The sequence below is a fragment of the Oncorhynchus kisutch genome, linkage group LG14 (genome assembly GCF_002021735.2).
Source record: "Oncorhynchus kisutch isolate 150728-3 linkage group LG14, Okis_V2, whole genome shotgun sequence".
Classification (NCBI taxonomy): Eukaryota; Metazoa; Chordata; class Actinopteri; order Salmoniformes; family Salmonidae; genus Oncorhynchus; species Oncorhynchus kisutch.
This window is the reverse complement of record NC_034187.2, coordinates 64415415-64433054: the sequence shown is the minus strand read 5'-3', so window position 1 is coordinate 64433054 and position 17640 is coordinate 64415415. Positions and strand designations below refer to the sequence as shown.

The following is a 17640-nucleotide window of genomic DNA, read 5'->3' as shown; positions in this document are numbered from 1 at the left end:
ACTGGGAAACGGAGTGGAGTGGACACCCACGGCTAGGATCTTGCCTCTCTCCATAATAATCAGTCAGGCTTTTCTGTTATGGAGGGAACCTGACTGCGCTTGTGTTGCTTTTTATAGGCTAAGGCTTCTTATTTGTCTTTTTTTCTTTTCTTTTTTTAAATGCTTCTTATTTTACCCATCATTCAAAGATCATTAGCATATATAGCTAAACAATTTGTTTCATTATGTTATTCTGTTGATATTGTCTTAATTATGATTTGTATATGAGTTTGTCTTTAGGTTTCATGCATCAAAATATAAACTCTCCATCTATTTCATTCAAACAAGCCTCGATCCAGTATAGGCCCCCGCAAAATTGTAAGAGTGACATCTAGTGGGATGAGAGAGACATTGTTTAACAGTAATCTTGATGTGAGAAATATGACTGGTGAGCATTCGAGGCATACGGTATTAATGAAAGTGACAGGTTCAGTGGTCTTTAGCGATGATGGAGAAAGATGTCACCTCTCACTGTGTGCATGCATATACATCCGTTACCACTAGGGGGACTCCGTGTATCATTAAAACGAGTTTGAATTGTGAGAACAATTTAACATGGACACTTTTCGTTGTCGAATAACGATATAGCTCGAGAAACCTTGAAGTAAATCATCAATCCCGTGTTGTAGCTCTGGAATTGACTTGATATGAAAAATGAATCCTTCCTCTGAATACTAGGCCTAGTCTTCGTGGACGGGCTAGATAGAACTTTTAAAAAAAACATTAACGGTTTGTTTTTAGGGCGTTCGCTTTAACGATAAGAGCTGTCCATGGTGCTGAAATAGTCTAGTGATAAGTAACCAAAAAGAAACAGATTCGAATACGCAAGCCGGAAAGGTGTAAAGTCTGTCGATATGCCCTTGAGCAATGCACTTAATCCTAAATATCACAAGGGGCGCCGTACTACTGACCTTGTAAAACAACACGTTTCACTGCACCTATCCGGTATATGAGACAATAAAACAGAGAACAAAAATGCTATTTGAACGTTTATCGTCAAATGTGAGCTAGAAATGTTATCTGCTCTGACACACACTCAAACATACGACTGTGAATATCTGAAATTCTTATGTGAAAATGACCTGTTTTTTAGGACCGTTGTGCTCAACCCCTTTTGGCAGATAATCAGCAAAACCAACAGACAGTGTCACAGTAGTTTGATGTATTGGTTCCCTCAGCAGATGGCTTGGAGATAAACTGTCTCACCTTAAGATCTCTCAACAGCCCCAATAGTCTTATTCCATGTTACTGACTTCAACACATGAACCAATCAAACACTCTAGATACATTTTATTCATTGTTAAAAACGGGTAATCATACTACTGAACTACTGAACCAAAATTGTATAGTGCCTGGTTTAGTATACATTTGAAGAACTTCCAAACATTGTCAAATGCTATATTTTTACATCATAAATGTATCAATTGACATAAATGTAAGTTGGAAGGTAAAACCAAATATTATATGGATGTGGCTGTAAATACTACATCATTATCATACTCCATCAGCCAGTGTGCTTCAATATAATAGAGTACCTGTTTACACATTGCTCTATGTGCTTCTATTTGAAATTATGGTGCAGTAGTGTACAATGCACTGCTGAAATACTTGGGTTGTAAATTACAGTATATTCCACTCATTATCTGAGTTTCATTGATACACTGTAAGCTGATGATTTTGTCAAGCAGAGAGAGAGAGAGAGAGGTGATACTGTAGCAGTTACAGTAACAGGTCACATAGAAAAGTTGATCTTGTGCAATGTTGCATGGGGCAGAACTGGCATAACGGGCTATCTCAATACCTTTTTACTGTAGGCTTCTGCTTTACAGTACATGCCATAATACCCCTATATCTTAGGATTTATTCTATGTATGTGCTGTTTACAGTAAGATTACTGAAATGGTAAGACTGACATTTTTCTCAACATGCTCCAAACTTAACATTGGATACAATTTTTATTTTTTTATGCTGTAAAATGGTACATACTGGTACATAGCTATATACCTTCTATTCAGCATTTCAAAAATATCCGTTTTGAAAATTGTATCATGCATGTTTTGATATTAGATTACATGAGTTAAAATAACTAAACAGTGAGCCTATCATTATTTGATGCATTGGTGACTAAAGAAAATGTTCTCATGGTATTTCACAAAAAACGTTGACATTGCATGAATAACTCATGGGTGAAAGAAGTGTTTAACTCCAATGAATGCTCAATCAAAGGTTCTGAACATAAGACAAGTGTTATCAGTTATGACCACGTGCATCTGAAAAATTTACCACAGTAATTGAAAAAAGTAGATGTAAAAGCCACAATCTTTTCTAACAAAATGTTAGGTTTTTTTGTGGGAGGGAAGACTATCTGACAGAGCATCATAGTATGATATATGGATCAGGTATAGATGGATCAGCTTATTGATCAGTGCTCTGCCCCCTGGGCGAGGAAGGTGAGAGGGGAGCTGACAGCTGAAACCATATGGAGCCACTGGGCTGTTTTCTCATTCAACCAACCACAAGGCCCCTAACATGTGTGTTTCACAGGTGAACTACTCAAAGCAGTTCTTGATATGAAAACATGGATCAGTACACCTCATGCCCCACACAACATACACACAATAAATGAATGAACCCTCGTCAAAAGATAAACACAATAGACTCTTGCAGCCTGGTTGTAGATAATCTTACAGATATCTTGCCTGCTGTTAGAGGAATGATGGTCAACACATAGACCCCCCAGCCCTTTCAGTCACTATTACATAACATCTGGTGGTGTGGGTGTACGCATTTGTGTTTGCTAGCATGCGTGTGTGTGTGTGTGGCAGTTGGGTGGGGGGTTACAGTGTGTGTGACCAGTGAGCACGTGTCCAGGCATTGTAATTACTAAGCCCCAGTGTATGACACGGGTCACCTTAAGGCCAGCCCTCTTTGTTCTCTGACAGACAGATCCAGGGCCCTTCGTCTCCATGGTGACCCAGAGAAGCCTGCAGTGTAGCAGCCTGGCCTGAGAGACAGAGGATTGTTAGAGGAGAATATGAATGAAACCAGTCATTTAGCTTTAATTAGCTAACCCCTCTCGCTCTTCATCTCTCTTTCTCTCTTTCTCTCTGTCCCTGGATCCCTCCATCTGCCACACTCCCTCTTTCTTCTTCTCGCTCTCTCTATCACTCTTTTTCTCTCCCCATATCTCTCTCTTTCTTTCTCTTTCTCTCTCTCTCTCTCTCTCTCTACATATCTCTTCGGTAGGTCATGCTCTAGGATGATTCATGGTTTGGTAAGATGGAGGATCCTATGTCCATCCCAAAATGACTGTCACACATGGTCTCGTTGGCCCACATGTAAAGAAGAAGTGTAAGGCAGGAGGGTGCAGGTGATGAGGTTCCCTTGTATCAAATGAAGTCTTGTAGCCTATTGAGTTAATGCAGCATAGTCAGTGCTGTAAGGAAAGCCGGAAGACCCCTGCACTGTCAATGTCATGACAGTTCCCATTGAAAAGCATAGATGGCTGAGTTAGAGCGCAGATCCGGTAAAGGTGACTCATCGTCACGGAACCATTGTGTTTCAGAGGCCATAAATAGCTGTGTCAATATGTGTCAAATCGGTGCAGGGACTGACAGGTTTTACATATAGCCTAGAAGTGTAGCCTATAAAGATAGGCCCTCCTCACACACAAGGCAACACAATCCCTCTGTTTACGTTCACATTCATTATCTGCATCCGTCAGCGATTCTGAGGGAAATCAGTCAATTAAAAGACCTTTCACAGACCGTGCAGCCCCAAGCTAGGACACAATAGCAAACAAGTTATGGTAAATGTTGAGCATCCTTCACCGGAGGGTTATGTGGAACGAATATCTCAAGAGATACGCATTTATTTATTTGTTTACAGCGTGTGGTCGATAGTAGTCCTAAACATGTATGACAGTAGCAAAATATCTTTGCTCAAATTGTTTCAAACGAAATAACGAAGGTGAATGCATGTAGGCATATCCTGGATATTTTTTGCAAGATCAGCTACTTTAAATGTTCATGTTTTTTTCCTGTCCCTTGCTGAATGTATTTTTCTGATATCGGCCTATGTTCTGTTTGGTTTATATATGTATTTGAATGTGATGTTTGTAGTTTGTTTTGTGTGAATGCAACAAACGTAAACAGAACACAGCTATAGGTTGATTTATGCTTCTGGATTTAGATGTCCTTCGTTTTCACTTCAAACATGATGGTGTGGAATGTGGAAGAGCAAGGTTTCATTTGGATGGCTTCTGTGAAACCATGCACCTGAGTGACTGACTATGCATATTCAAATGCTCCAGGCGGTGTGGGGGTTGTGGCTCTCTCCTGTCCTGAAAAGGAGTGGGGGTCGCTCAATGCCCCGCTGCTAACAGCTAGGTGGTCTTTGTCAATGATTGGTCGCTCTGCGAATTTGGGCCCTATCACCGTGGAATGTCTAATTTATCAGCCAGAAGATCGCAATTGAGCATCACATGGGCTGGACCGAAAAGGTGGGGGTTGATATTAGAGGTATAGGAGAGTCAGAGGGGGCTCGCTCCTCATATTGTACAAGAGACCAGGAGAAAGAAAATACAATAGTTTTCAAAGAGGGATTACTGAAAAACGGGCTTGTTGACGATACAACCAGCGTTTATTGCCTGATTCTTCTGGAGTTGTAGGAGACCCAGGAACCCCCCAAACCATGGCAGAAGGTACAGGCAGTGTTCTAATGGTCCCAAAGGTTCTTTGAACATCTTTGGGGGGGTGGGATTCGATGGAAAGATCTCTTTATGAGAAGAGACACAAAAAGAGGGTGGGTTGGGTTTCATTGCATTGTCTTTCAGATTTGGGGATTCTTTTGAGAAATGCTTCCCAGCAGTCTTACACCACTGGTTGTCAGGGCGAAAGTATCTCCAAACCTCTTTGTTTGTCTCCACTGCTGACCCGTTCCTCTTCTGCGTCTTTGTTATTGAACCGTTTGCGGGAAAGTGTTGTGTAGTGTGGAGAAAGGTTGGAGGTGGACAGGGCAGGGCAGGGGGATTTGGGAGAGGAGGACACGGTAAACCTGGATTAAAATATACCCGGGAAAGGGATGGGCTCTTATTCCGAACAGCAGTTTACAGGTAGGACTGTCATCAGTCTTCAAATTAGGAACATTCTCCTAAACACTTTTGCCTGAGAATGTTGTTGTGATTATTTGTTCTTCGATTTGGAACCTACTATCTCTTTTCACGGAAGAATGGTTTTCAGTGCTTGCGGTGAAGTTTTGGGATAAAGTATGACTATAGGTGATGCCTTTGGCTTTATACTTTTCATTGGTAACTGAATATTCAAGATTAATATTTTCTATATGTTTTCTTCAAATATTTAAAGATATTGTGTTCTCGGTTCTCGTGGCTCCTCATGGGATGAAACTTTTATTTAGGCTACATTATCAGAGTCAATCCCTTGCGTGCTTGGGAATTATTTAGGCCTGTACCGTGTAAATCAACAAGTTACAATCTGTATTAATATAATGATTGATCAGTTTATATTTATTAAATTGATCAATTTTGATGAGATTATTTCGATTAACCTATATATTTTTACGCATATTATTATTTATAATAATGCATAATTATTATCGCCTTGTTATGTATAATACTTATTATGTATATTATTATCACTATTAGCGTATACGTTTCCACTTCGAAACAACTTGAAAAAGAGACCATCTAATATTCCAGCTTTTCAAAATAAAAAATGTATATCGTATGGATAATATATCGACATTGTTTCGAATATCAGCAGTGTTTACAACCATGTGTTCCTAGCTTGCTGCGCGGCTCTCTAGCTCTATCCCATTTCGCAACCCATTAAATGCCTTCTTCAAGGCACTGATTCTGAAAAACATCAGTGTAAAAGCCGGCCCAACTCGTTTTCCTGCCAGGATTGTTGACAAGATATGATATATTTCAAACATCTATATTTTCTAAACTGACTGAGTGGCATTATTTTTCTCTCGAAAGGGGGCTGTGCAAAGAACGAAGAGGAGGAAGCCACTGGCTCGGAGGAGGATCTGGGTTCGTCTCGTGGCAGCGGCGTGTGTAAATGGTTCAACGTCCGGATGGGTTTCGGGTTCCTGTCCATGACCAACATAGATGGGACACCGCTCGAGGAGACTCTCGATGTTTTCGTTCATCAGGTGAGCTCCATTGTGGGTCTGGGACTCAAAGAATGTGGTGTTGATGTTCATCAAGGCCTGGCTCGAGCTCGAATCAGGTCCAAATGCCCCCTTGTCGCGTTTTTGTGCAAGTGTATGTCTTAAACTTATCAACAATGTAAATATCACACGTTTGTGATGTTTTCGTTAAGGTAGGTAATTATTCGTTTCTCTCCGTGATTTAGCATTTTCAGCGTTTTAATTTATGATTAGAGATTGATCGATCATGCAAATATATAGGCATATCTATCATTGTTTATAGTGCTTGAAAAATCCCTTTCCTGCACTCATTCAAAACGAATTCATAGTTTACATGTTTTCATAGCTTATATGTTGGGCAAGAGGCAATAGGGCTTTTCATTTCTTTTAAACATTTGACAACATTATCTTGAAATAGTCAGCTGATTCTAGTTTGAGCCTTTACCAAAATAGGTAGGCCTATTTTTCAGCAGTGCATGTGGTTAATGATGCTATTTTTACAGACTAAAAAACTCTTATTGGGCCTACATTAGTTTATTACTCAGTTATAACTTATTATGTAGCTAATATTTCCAAATCAAAACCAGCATCATACATAAAGACAAGTAGCTTAAAAAAATAAAAACAAGATTTTGTTGATCCTATGTTCAGATGATATTTCATAACTGGAACCCAAGGCCCATCATCTTTCTAGCCTGCATGATGGCAACTGAAATCAGTTGTGAACTAAGAAGCTTAACTTCTCGAAAGGAACATATAAGACAGCCAAGAACAAACCTGCTTGGTTTAATCAATCAGTTGTTGAATCTGATTAGGTGTTGCAAGATTATGGTAGCCTTTAGGGAAATTGATTATCATATTGCCCTAAAACTAGCTAATGAATGAAACACTTAGAGACAAAAATCATACTTTTTCATAATAATAGATTGTTTGTATTTGGTATTTTAATAAACCTACCAGAAAATGAAAGGTCTGAGAATGAGAATATTGATTTTGAAATAACAAAGAAAGGATTCAATATAAAACAAAATAATGTCAATTTTTTGTTTTCCTAAAACGTTACAAAGGCTGATTAGGCGGAATAAGTAAAACAGGAGGGGAAATCTAGTTGTTGTTTCAAATGGAATGGAATGCGAAGCATCCTAACGGACGGACGACCTAATGAATCCAGGGTTGTTTCATCAATTTAACCTGTAGATTATCAACAGGGCTGAGTACCATAACGGACGAGACTCTTCCCTTCTCCTCCGTCCTTCCTGAGTTAAGGTAGAGCTCTGAGGGACTTCAAGGTAGAGTTGGGCCATGACATTTAAAACATGCTAAACGGGGGAGATTGATTTACATGGGGATTTGGTCCGAAAGTGCTAATATTAGCAATTGCATTTAGAAGGAGTAGACAGGGAGACAGGGGTTAGTCTAAACAGAGATAACAAGGCTCGTTCCTCTCAATTCCCCTCCAACCCTGCTTCCTGTTATAAAGGCCTTCAAACATCAGGGGACTTGGCCTCTCGTATGGCAGCCCACCCACTCCAAACTAGCCATACCCTGACTCCCACCCAGCCAGCCCCTCTGCCCATAGCCCCAACCCATCCACCCCCAGTCCTCCGCCCTCTGTAAAACGGGGGGGGGGGGGGGGGGAGGAGAGTTCAGGGGATAGTTCCGGGCCGTTCAGCTCCTGACGGGGGTTGGTACTGAAGGAAGGAATCCTGAAGGTTGTCAGGCCATCATGACCTGGATTCCTTTCCCACCATGATCACTTCAACCCCCCCCCCCAGAAGAGAGATGGGTGTCTGAGTTAAGACAGGTGGCATGCAAAACTAACCCTCCACATCACAGCCCTCTCCCCATCATCATCAAATGCTACTCCACAACATTTTAAGATTGGCTTGAACAAAACAATTCTATGAGCATAGTATAATGATGAGTGACACTTTCTGTGTCTCTGGAAGGTCTTGAACAAGGCATGATTCTGCACATTGAGATCTTTAGACTTATACATTTGGAACACTCGTGGTATCAAATTGGTGTCATACCTACCGCTGCTCAGGCAGCTTGGCAAAGCACATGAAGAAGATAGAACTAAGTTGCCACGAAATTCAAGCTTCCCTTTCCAGAGCCCCTGGATCAAGGGTGACAATGACAAGGAAATGTCTTTCTCAAGGTGGACACAAATGTTCTTGAAACCATTTTTTATGTGCCTTTGGCCAGCTATCCCAAAAATTAACCCCCATTTCCCAGCATCCTTAGCAGTGGTCAGTCTGGGGCTTGACCAGATGTAGTTCTTTTGGAGAGTCTATTGGCTGGTGTGTGTGTGGTGGTGGAGAGAAAGGGGAGGTAGTTGGAGCTTGGAATGCTGTGACTACCTTGGGGGAGGGGTAACACTGTCCACACACACACATTCTGAAGGGGGAGGGGTGTTGTAAGTAGTCATTGATGTTTTAACAGGGCTGTCAATGGGATTGGAATCTGGATTGGCTGAGGGGTTAGCCCCTGAGAGAGAGGGCCTGGATGTTTCCATTGATGTATTGAAACCTATGCAGAACATTGATGTATGCATGTACAACCCAATTAAGGATCAGCTCTTAGCTGTAATCACCTCAGAAGACAACATGTGAAGCGGACCAGCTATATGCACAAGCAATTAATTCGTCTTTTTGTGTCTGCTTCTTGACCAGGCTGGGAAATACATTCACACCATGTAGGCACAGGAAGGGCACCCTATCTGGCCTCAGAACTGCTCTCCACAGTCCTTCATAGGCTTAGAACCATTTTCATATCTTCTCACCAGTTTCCCGACCTAAGAACCTTTCTCCAACCCTGAACCCTCATTCCCCGTTCCCTCACAGAGTAAGCTCTCACTCTACCCTCACCTAGAACAGTTCTCATGCCGTTCTAAACCATTCCTCTGACCGCACTCATGCTCCTTCTCCCCTACAGAAAGCAAACTGGACATAGAGCTCTTCTGGCTTTGGAACAGTTTCCTATTCCTGTTCTCTAACCACCTATTCCACCTCTCAACCTACACAGAGCAAGCTACACATGGAGGGCTTCCGTAGCCTGAAGGAGGGCGAGGCGGTGGAGTTTACCTTCAAGAAGTCGTCTAAAGGCCTAGAGTCTGTCACGGTGACGGGGCCAGGGGGAGCACAGTGTGTGGGCAGTGAGAAGAGGCCTAAGGGGCAACAGAAACGACGCTCCAAGGGGGACAGGTGAGACTGTTCATTTAACATCTTTAAATGGCGCATAGCCGAACCATGCATCTCCAGATATCCCCACTCACTCAAAATAATTCCATGATTCGGAAACACTGTAAGACCCTGCTTATAGTATTAAATATGAAGATCGCTGCAATATTAACAACGAGCTTATCTGGCAAGGTTGTTTACAAATAGTCTGAGGGTGTTGAAGTCACTGAAAATATCTGGTATCATCATCATGAAAGTTGGCAAGTTTACCGTTTTAGCCACAATGCTGACATCAAACAGACTTATTTATCCTCTTTGGGGGAAATTCAGGACAGAGTTACACACGTATAAATATAACTTTATTTCCTTTGTATGTACTTTTCTCTCTATGCATATTCTGACAGTGAACTTAAGCAGTGCGGGTATATTTATTATATCATACTATTGTATACTATTCTCCATATTATCATTATATTGTAGGCTATACTACTTCCAATGTTACCATTAATGATCTGAATGTGGCAACCTTCTGAATGAATAAAACCAACTTCTTGGGGTTAGTGCGTAAAGGCTCTATTTTTCCATGAAGTAGGATTCATGATTATTCCCTAAACAGAAATCGTGTGTAAAGTCAGAGTGTTTTTAAATCTACCCATGGGTTCTGAAACTGAGACAAATATGCATATGTTTTCATGACTATCTTTCTATATTTTGAATGCATTTTCCATAGTCTACATTCAAGTCTTACCTACATAAGCTAAATCTGCGTTAAAAAGGCGTACATTTCCTAGGTCTGAATCAGCACCTATGTGCCTATTGATTCTTATGACATCAAACACCGCATCGATGTGAGTGTATCTAACACTGTCTCTGTCTATCTCGCTGACTCACAATCATAACAGTGGGATTCAGACGTAAAGAGGGAATAGGGGATGCAGAAAAGGGAAAAGGATCCTATCCATTTAATTGATACCAGATGTAAGTGCCCTGGGAGAGGTCATAGGTCATGGCTGCCATGGCAACAGTGGGTGTGTTGTGTAAATGAGGTGGGGGGAAGGCAAAGCCAGAGAGAAAGAGGGGTCAGGGGTTAGAGCTCAGGGTGCAGTATTGAAACAAAGAGCCCCCTCTGCTCTCCTCTCCCACCCTGGTGCCCACACTGATCAATAACCAACGGCTCCCTAGGAGAGGGTCTATGTGTTTGTGTATGTGTGTTTGGTAGGGGGTTGGTACTCAGAGGAAAAGGGCAGAGGACAGAGGAAGGAGGGAAGTGGTAGTAAGCTTGGGAAGGTTCTGATGCTCCAGGGCTTCATCTGCATTGGAGTTAATGCAATTACAAAATTCCCCATTGTCATTATAGTCTCAACATCTACTGATTTCAGATTGTGTGACATGTATATATTAAGGCATTGGTTTTAATGCACTATACACCTCCTAAAATGATCACACACAAGCATACACCTACACACGCACACATACATACAATCATGCAGTAAATAAACTATGCATACAGAAGAGGCCGTCATTCTATTAACGCGGATACTTTCTCAATATTGACTTAATCATATAATATACTGAACAAAAATATAAACGCAACATGTAAAGTGTTGGTCCTATTTTTTCATGAGCTGAAATTAAAGATCCCAAAAATGTTCCAGAGGCACAAAATATTATGTCTCTCAATTTCTTTCCACAAATGTGTTTATATCCCTGTTAGGGGTCCTTTCTCCTTTGCCAACCTAATCTATCCACCGGACAGGTGTGGCATATCAAGAAGCTGATTAAACAACATGGTCATTACACACGTGCACCTTGTGCTGGGGAAAATAAAAGGCAGCTGTTTTGTCACAACATAATGTTTCAAGATGTCTCAAGTTTTGAGGGAGGGTGCAATTGGCATGCTGTCTGCAGGAATGTCCAACAGAGCTGTTGCCAGATAATTTAATGGTCATTTTCTAACATAAGCCGCCTCCAACGTTGTTTTAAAGAATTTGGTAGTACATCCAACCTGGCACAAATGCAGGCCACAAGTAACCACCCAAGCCCAGGACATCCAGTTTCTTCAACTGCAGGATTGTCTGATGAGGGGGGTGCTGAGGAGTATTTCTTAAAAAACCATTCTGATTGGCTGGGCTTGGCTCTCCAGTGGGTGGACCTGGCTCTCCAGTGGGTGGGCCTATGCCCTCCCAGGCCCACCCATGGCTGCGCCCCTGCCAAGTCATGTGAAATCCATAGATTAGGGCCAAATGAATTTATTTCAATTGACTGATTTCCTTCTATAAACTGTAACTCAGTAAAATATTTGAAATTGCTGCATGTTGCGTTGATATTTTTGTTCAGTATAGATGAGATCTGAGGAAATTCAGGAATTTTTATTTTTTTATTTTTTTATTTCACCTTTATTTAACCAGGTAGGCTAGTTGAGAACAAGTTCTCATTTGCAACTGCGACCTGGCCAAGATAAAGCATAGCAGTGTGAGCATACAACAAAGAGTTACACATGGAGTAAACAATTAACAAGTCAATAACACAGTAGAAAACGAAGGGGGGGTCTATATACAATGTGTGCAAAAGGCATGAGGAGGTAGGCAAATAATTACAATTTTGCAGATTTTGTAGATAATCTGAAACTATATGTGGAAGAACACTGCCCTCTGTTGGAAGAATGTGTTACCTGTCTGAAATCATTGTATTTGTGTGTTCTCCTCTCCCACTGTGTTCTAGATGCTACAACTGTGGAGGACCTGACCACCATGCCAAAGAATGCCAGCTACCTCCTCAGCCCAAGAAGTGCCATTTTTGCCAGAGCATCAGTCACATGGTGGCCAACTGTCCAATCAAAGCACAGCAGTCCTCCCCTGGCGCTCAGGGAACAGCATTGTCACTGAGGGACGAGGAAGAGGAGCAGAGCCATGCCCCCTTTCCACCCCAGGGAGAGCTATGATTGATCGATTCAGGGATTCATCCAATCAAAAGGTTTCATTGGAGTGCTGCTTTTGGAACTACATCAGGATGTCTTTATTTATCGCACAAACAGCAAGAAATGTGTACTTTTATTGATGTGATAGTTGAGATTGAGATTTAGCTCAGTGTTTTAATTGTATTTTCCCTGCTGCAGCTAAATAAGAGGTAGCCTATGTGGATTTTCCTGGAGATGATTGTGAGTGCTCTGCTCTCTCACTGTATAACATGTTTTCCCAAAAAGCTTTTGTTAGAAAAAGGTAAAGGAAATAGAATCATACAAGTGAATGTACAGATATAGGTGTCCTGACTCTAAGACTGTTTCATGGACAAAAAGGAGTGTGTCTTTCTGCGGCCAAGTGAATGTTTGAACCCTTTCTGCTGTATGAATGTTGGTACACCATGGTTGCCGATTGGACTGTGTACAATACAGCTTGTCATAAGTGCCATAGCCTGTTCATTTGTCCCATGGGTGGTTGGATGTGGCTCCCTCCCTTACAAAGCCTTGACTCAAGGCTAAATGCGAGACCAGCATTGATTGTATGACAGTCTGTCTGCCTGTCTGTCCCACAGTTTATGCTATGGATGTAAACATGGCTTTCTAACATATTCTACATATCAGGGGTGTTCTAATACACTGCCCAAATACATGACTTGTTTCTCATTGTCTCGTTGTACTTGAAAACTATTTAGAAAGCCAAAGGTATTACATGTTCTTTCTTGGATGGACCTGAGCATTATTTTTTTTCTTTAAGGACATATTTTCATGATTGAGTGTTAGGATAAAGGGACTCAAGTGTTGAATAAGATGGTTATAGGTTTAGTATCTACTCCTCTTTTACAGGAGTGGATAGAATATTTTACACCACTTAAATGTATATAGATATGATCTTTTTTATATTTATTATTTATTCATCGTCACCCTCTACCTTTATTTCTAATAGATAAAGTATCACAATTTGTAGCTTAATTCTATTTAAACAGAAACCGGCTTTGGTTCTAGCCTCTTGATAGATTCGTGGTTGTATTAAGCAAACAATTATGCCTTACTTTTTACTTTCTCTTTCAATGGGCTTCATTTTCAGTTGACTTCATAATATACACTATAAATACAAAAGTATGTGGACGCACTTTCAAATTAGTGGATTCGGCTATTTCAGCCACACCCGTTGCTGACAGATGTATAAAATCCAGCACAGTCATGCAATCTCCATAGACAACCATTAGCACTAGAATGGCCTTACTGAAGAGCTCAGTGACTTTCAACATGGCACCATCATAGTATTCCACCTTTCCAACAAGTCAGTTCATCACATTTCTGCCCTGCTAGAGCTGCCCCTGGTCAAATGTAAGTGCTGTTATTGTGAAGTGGAAACGTCTAGGAGAAACAACGGCTCAGCTGCAAAGTGGTAGGCCACACAAGCTCACAGAACGGGACCGATGAGGGCTGAAGCGTGTAGCGCGTACATTAACTCTTTGTCGGGAGCGTCATGAAATGGGTTTCCATGGCCGAGCAGCCACACACAAGCCTAAATTCACCATGTGCAATGTCAATCATCGGCTGGAGTGGTGTAAAGCTCGCCACTATTGGACTCTGGAGCAGTGGAAAGGCGTTCTCTGGAGTGATGAATCAAGCTTCACCATCTGGCAGTCCGACAGACTAATCTGGATTTGGCGGATGCCAGGAGAAAGCTACCTGCCCCAATGCGTAGTGCCAACTGTAAAGTTTGGTGAAGGATAAATAATGGTCTGGGTCAGTTTTTCATGGTTCGGGCTAGGCGCCTTAGTTCCAGTGAAGGGAAATCTTAATGCTACAGTACAGCATACAATTACATTCTAGACGATTCTGTGCTTCCAACTTTGTGGCAACAGTTTGGGGAAGGCCCTTTCCTGTTTCTGCATGACAATGCCCCCATGCACAAAGTGAAGTCTATACAGAAATTATTGGTCGAGATCGTTGTGGAATAACTTGACTGGCATGCAAGAACTCTGACCTCAACCCCATTGAGCACATTTGAGAGGAATTGGAACACTGACTGCTAGCCAGGCCTAATCGCCTGACATCAGTGCCTAACCTCACTAATGCTCTTGTGGCTGAATGGAAGCAAGTCCCTGCAGCAATGTTCCAACATCTAGTGGGAAGCCTTCCCAGAAGAGTGGAGGCTGTTATGGCAGCAAAGAGGGGACCAACTCCATATTAATGCTCATGATTTTAGAATGAGGTGTTCGACGAGCACGTGTCCACATACTTTTGGTCATGTAGTGTATTGTGCTTAAACCAATGAAACAATATTCTGCACTAATCATGTGTAGGAGTATGGGTATTTCTTAAATATATTTAATTGCTCATTGATTGTTATGACTCCAGCCAGGATTTAATTTCTCTGAAATCCTCATGTTGAACTCAGGGAAACCCATTTAAAGAGGAGCTTCTTTGGAAGGAGAAGTAAAGTGTTTTATGTGTGTACCTATAGCCTACAGGCTGGGTTGCCGGAAAATCCATACAGAACATTGATTGCCAAATGGGCAATGCACTATTTACACGTTGCTATGACGTTACTGTAGTACAGCTAGCTATATTTAATGTTATATTCTAGTTTTCCTCTCTTTTTCTGAATTAATTGGTGATCAAGTTGTAAGACAGCATAGGTAATAGAGTAGCATGATATTTCCTTAGACACCCTAAGTTACTTCTCTGGTCTCTCTCTAGAAGTGGCACACAACCAATCTGAAGCAGCAAACCATCGACCTCCCTGCTTTTTGTGGTTATTGTACATATTCAGCTTCGTCACGATATTAATATAATGTTGTTTATTTCCGTTTTTACTTTGCATGGTAGTCAGTCAGTAGTTAGAGTAGAGTAGATTCACCTCTCCATATAGGCACTACACAATGGGCCCCTTTTGTAGACAAAGCATTTTGATGACCAGGGGTGGACTGACTATCTGGCATTTCGGGCAAAGTGGGCCTATCTATCTAACTTTTTTTTTTCTTTTCGCAAATGTATCAATATCTGGCTAATAATGGAGGTCTTTAGGGAAAAAATTGTCTGGTGTGTTAGAAATGACAAGGGGCGATTTCTGGTCGAGGCTGCCTTGTTGATGTCCTTTCAAGAGCTTGTGTTGATGGGATATGACATTTGCCACTTGATGGCACACACAGTCATATCTGCTTGAGCCTAGTATTTTGTCACTTCATGTATTTAGGCTGTAACATGATCCTTAATTTCCAGAGTCCAGACAATGCGCCTATTCTTCTTATTTCATTTAGGGTAGGTGGGAGTTTTTTAATCAAATATTTCTTACTGTATGAGAACAAGACAGAAATGCCTTGTCAAGAATCTATACAAGTCTACCTCAGGATGTTTTTGAAAATGGACAATGACTGAGTAAAAAAAAAAATCTAGTTTGATTTGTCCATTCATTTGTCCATTCAGATTGTTTTAAATGATTTCTTAGTTTTGTTTATACATTTTTTGTGTGAATGATTTTTTTGTTTCAGTTTGCAATGTATTGTTTTCCCCACATAGAACTGCTGTTGAATTACTGTTGACTGTTCTTCTTTTTTTGTGATTATACATTGTCTGCATCAATACATCAGACATTTTGGTATTATTCTATGCATTGATATTGTGTATGCTTAATTTGAACTGAAATAGGTGCCGGTACTCATGTTGGATGCCAGTACTCATGTTGGGTGCCAGTACTCATGTTGGGTGCCAGTACTCATGTTGGGTGCCAGTACTCATGTTGGATGCCAGTACTCATGTTGGGTGCCAGTACTCATGTTGGGTGCCAGTACTCATGTTGGGTGCCAGTACTCATGTTGGGTGCCGGTACTCATGTTGGGTGCCAGTACACATGTTGGGTGCCGGTACTCATGTTGGGTGCCGGTACTCATGTTGGGTGCCAGTACTCATGTTGGGTGCCAGTACTCATGTTGGGTGCCAGTACTCATGTTGGGTGCCAGTACTGTTTATATTTAGGTGCAGGAGCTCCACAATACTTTTGAGCTAATATTCTATAAGAGGAACAGGGGCTCAAGCAGTAGAAAATTTGAGGTGCTGGTACTGAGCTCCGGTGAATTTCTGTATAACATGATAATACTGAACTCAAAGCAGGAGGGGTATATTACTCTGTATGTAGGTGACAACAGCGCCTCTTGAACAAATCACCTTATCTATACTTACCAGGACAGGCAAACACCCTAACAACTTCAAGCAACCTCAATAAACCTCTGATATCTCTGTTGTGTTTCTGAAGGCGTGTGACACTAGGTCTACTTAAATACTAAAGTGTCAAATATAATCATATTCAGTGTAGGCTGTTGTAAAAAATTCCAAGGACTTACTGTCAGAAATGCATTTGTTTAATTTTGTTACAAATCTACCTCTGATCTTTTGACACATTGTATTATGGACAAAAATGCATTATTGTGTAAGTTATGCTTTTGCAATATGTTTCTGTCATATGAGTTGAAAAGTATGGTTAAAAATATTTACAATCATTCCCCACAAAATGAATACCCAATACCCATTTTCCTCATACCATATATCCTTTCTGGTCACTATCTCAATTAGGCCAATATGTCAGTATTCAATGTATAGGGTTATAAATGAAGCACAAAACAAACAATAGGCCTGATATTTTGTTACTTGATTTCTCTGTTTTGCTGTTTATTAGACCAAAGAATGTAGCTATGTTGACTATTATCACCAACCACAGAATGTGGTACAGTAGGCCTATAGCTCACTTTGACAAATCATATACCAAGCTTTACTGCCAACTGAGTTGCAAACAACGCATAGTAGTGTTGACATGTGCATCATTGACTCACCCGTTAATAAACAAATGCCAATATGATACATTGCTGGTGGGTCTGTCTCTTTTTAGGCTACAGTTCCTGACAAACTGAACATGATGCGTCCAGGCTCTATCACATACGGCTGTGATTGGGAGTCCCATAGGGCGGCGCACAATTGGTCCAGCATCGGCCAGGGTAGGCCGTCATTGTAAATAAGAATTTGTTCTTAACTGACTTGCCTAGTTAAATAAAGGTTACATAAAAAAAAAATCAAAATTAATGTGATGCAATGCTGGGCCTGTATTTGATTAATGGGTTGGTAGTCTAGTGCCTAGAGACTTTAAAGTTGTTTTACAATGTAACAAAGAAACGTTTCAGGAGACAATGTTTATTTTTAATAACAAGTTTATTAATACTTTGTTGCAACATTGTGCACATCTTCTTTTCACCCACATGATGGTGTCAAAGACATTACAGCATGGAGATA

At 41.0% G+C, this 17640-nt stretch overlaps 1 protein-coding gene across 1 annotated transcript; it reads left to right on the top strand.

Annotated features, from left to right (window-relative positions):
* Window positions 1–4731: 4731 nt before the first annotated feature.
* LOC109904416 (protein lin-28 homolog A-like) lies at window positions 4732–13185 on the top strand. The gene is made up of 4 exons (XM_020501660.2): window positions 4732–4741; window positions 6038–6213; window positions 9238–9416; window positions 12114–13185. The coding sequence occupies exons 1-4, from the start codon at window positions 4732–4734 to the stop codon at window positions 12331–12333; spliced, it is 585 nt and encodes a 194-aa protein (XP_020357249.1). The 3' UTR covers window positions 12334–13185.
* The last annotated feature ends 4455 nt before the right edge of the window (window positions 13186–17640 follow it).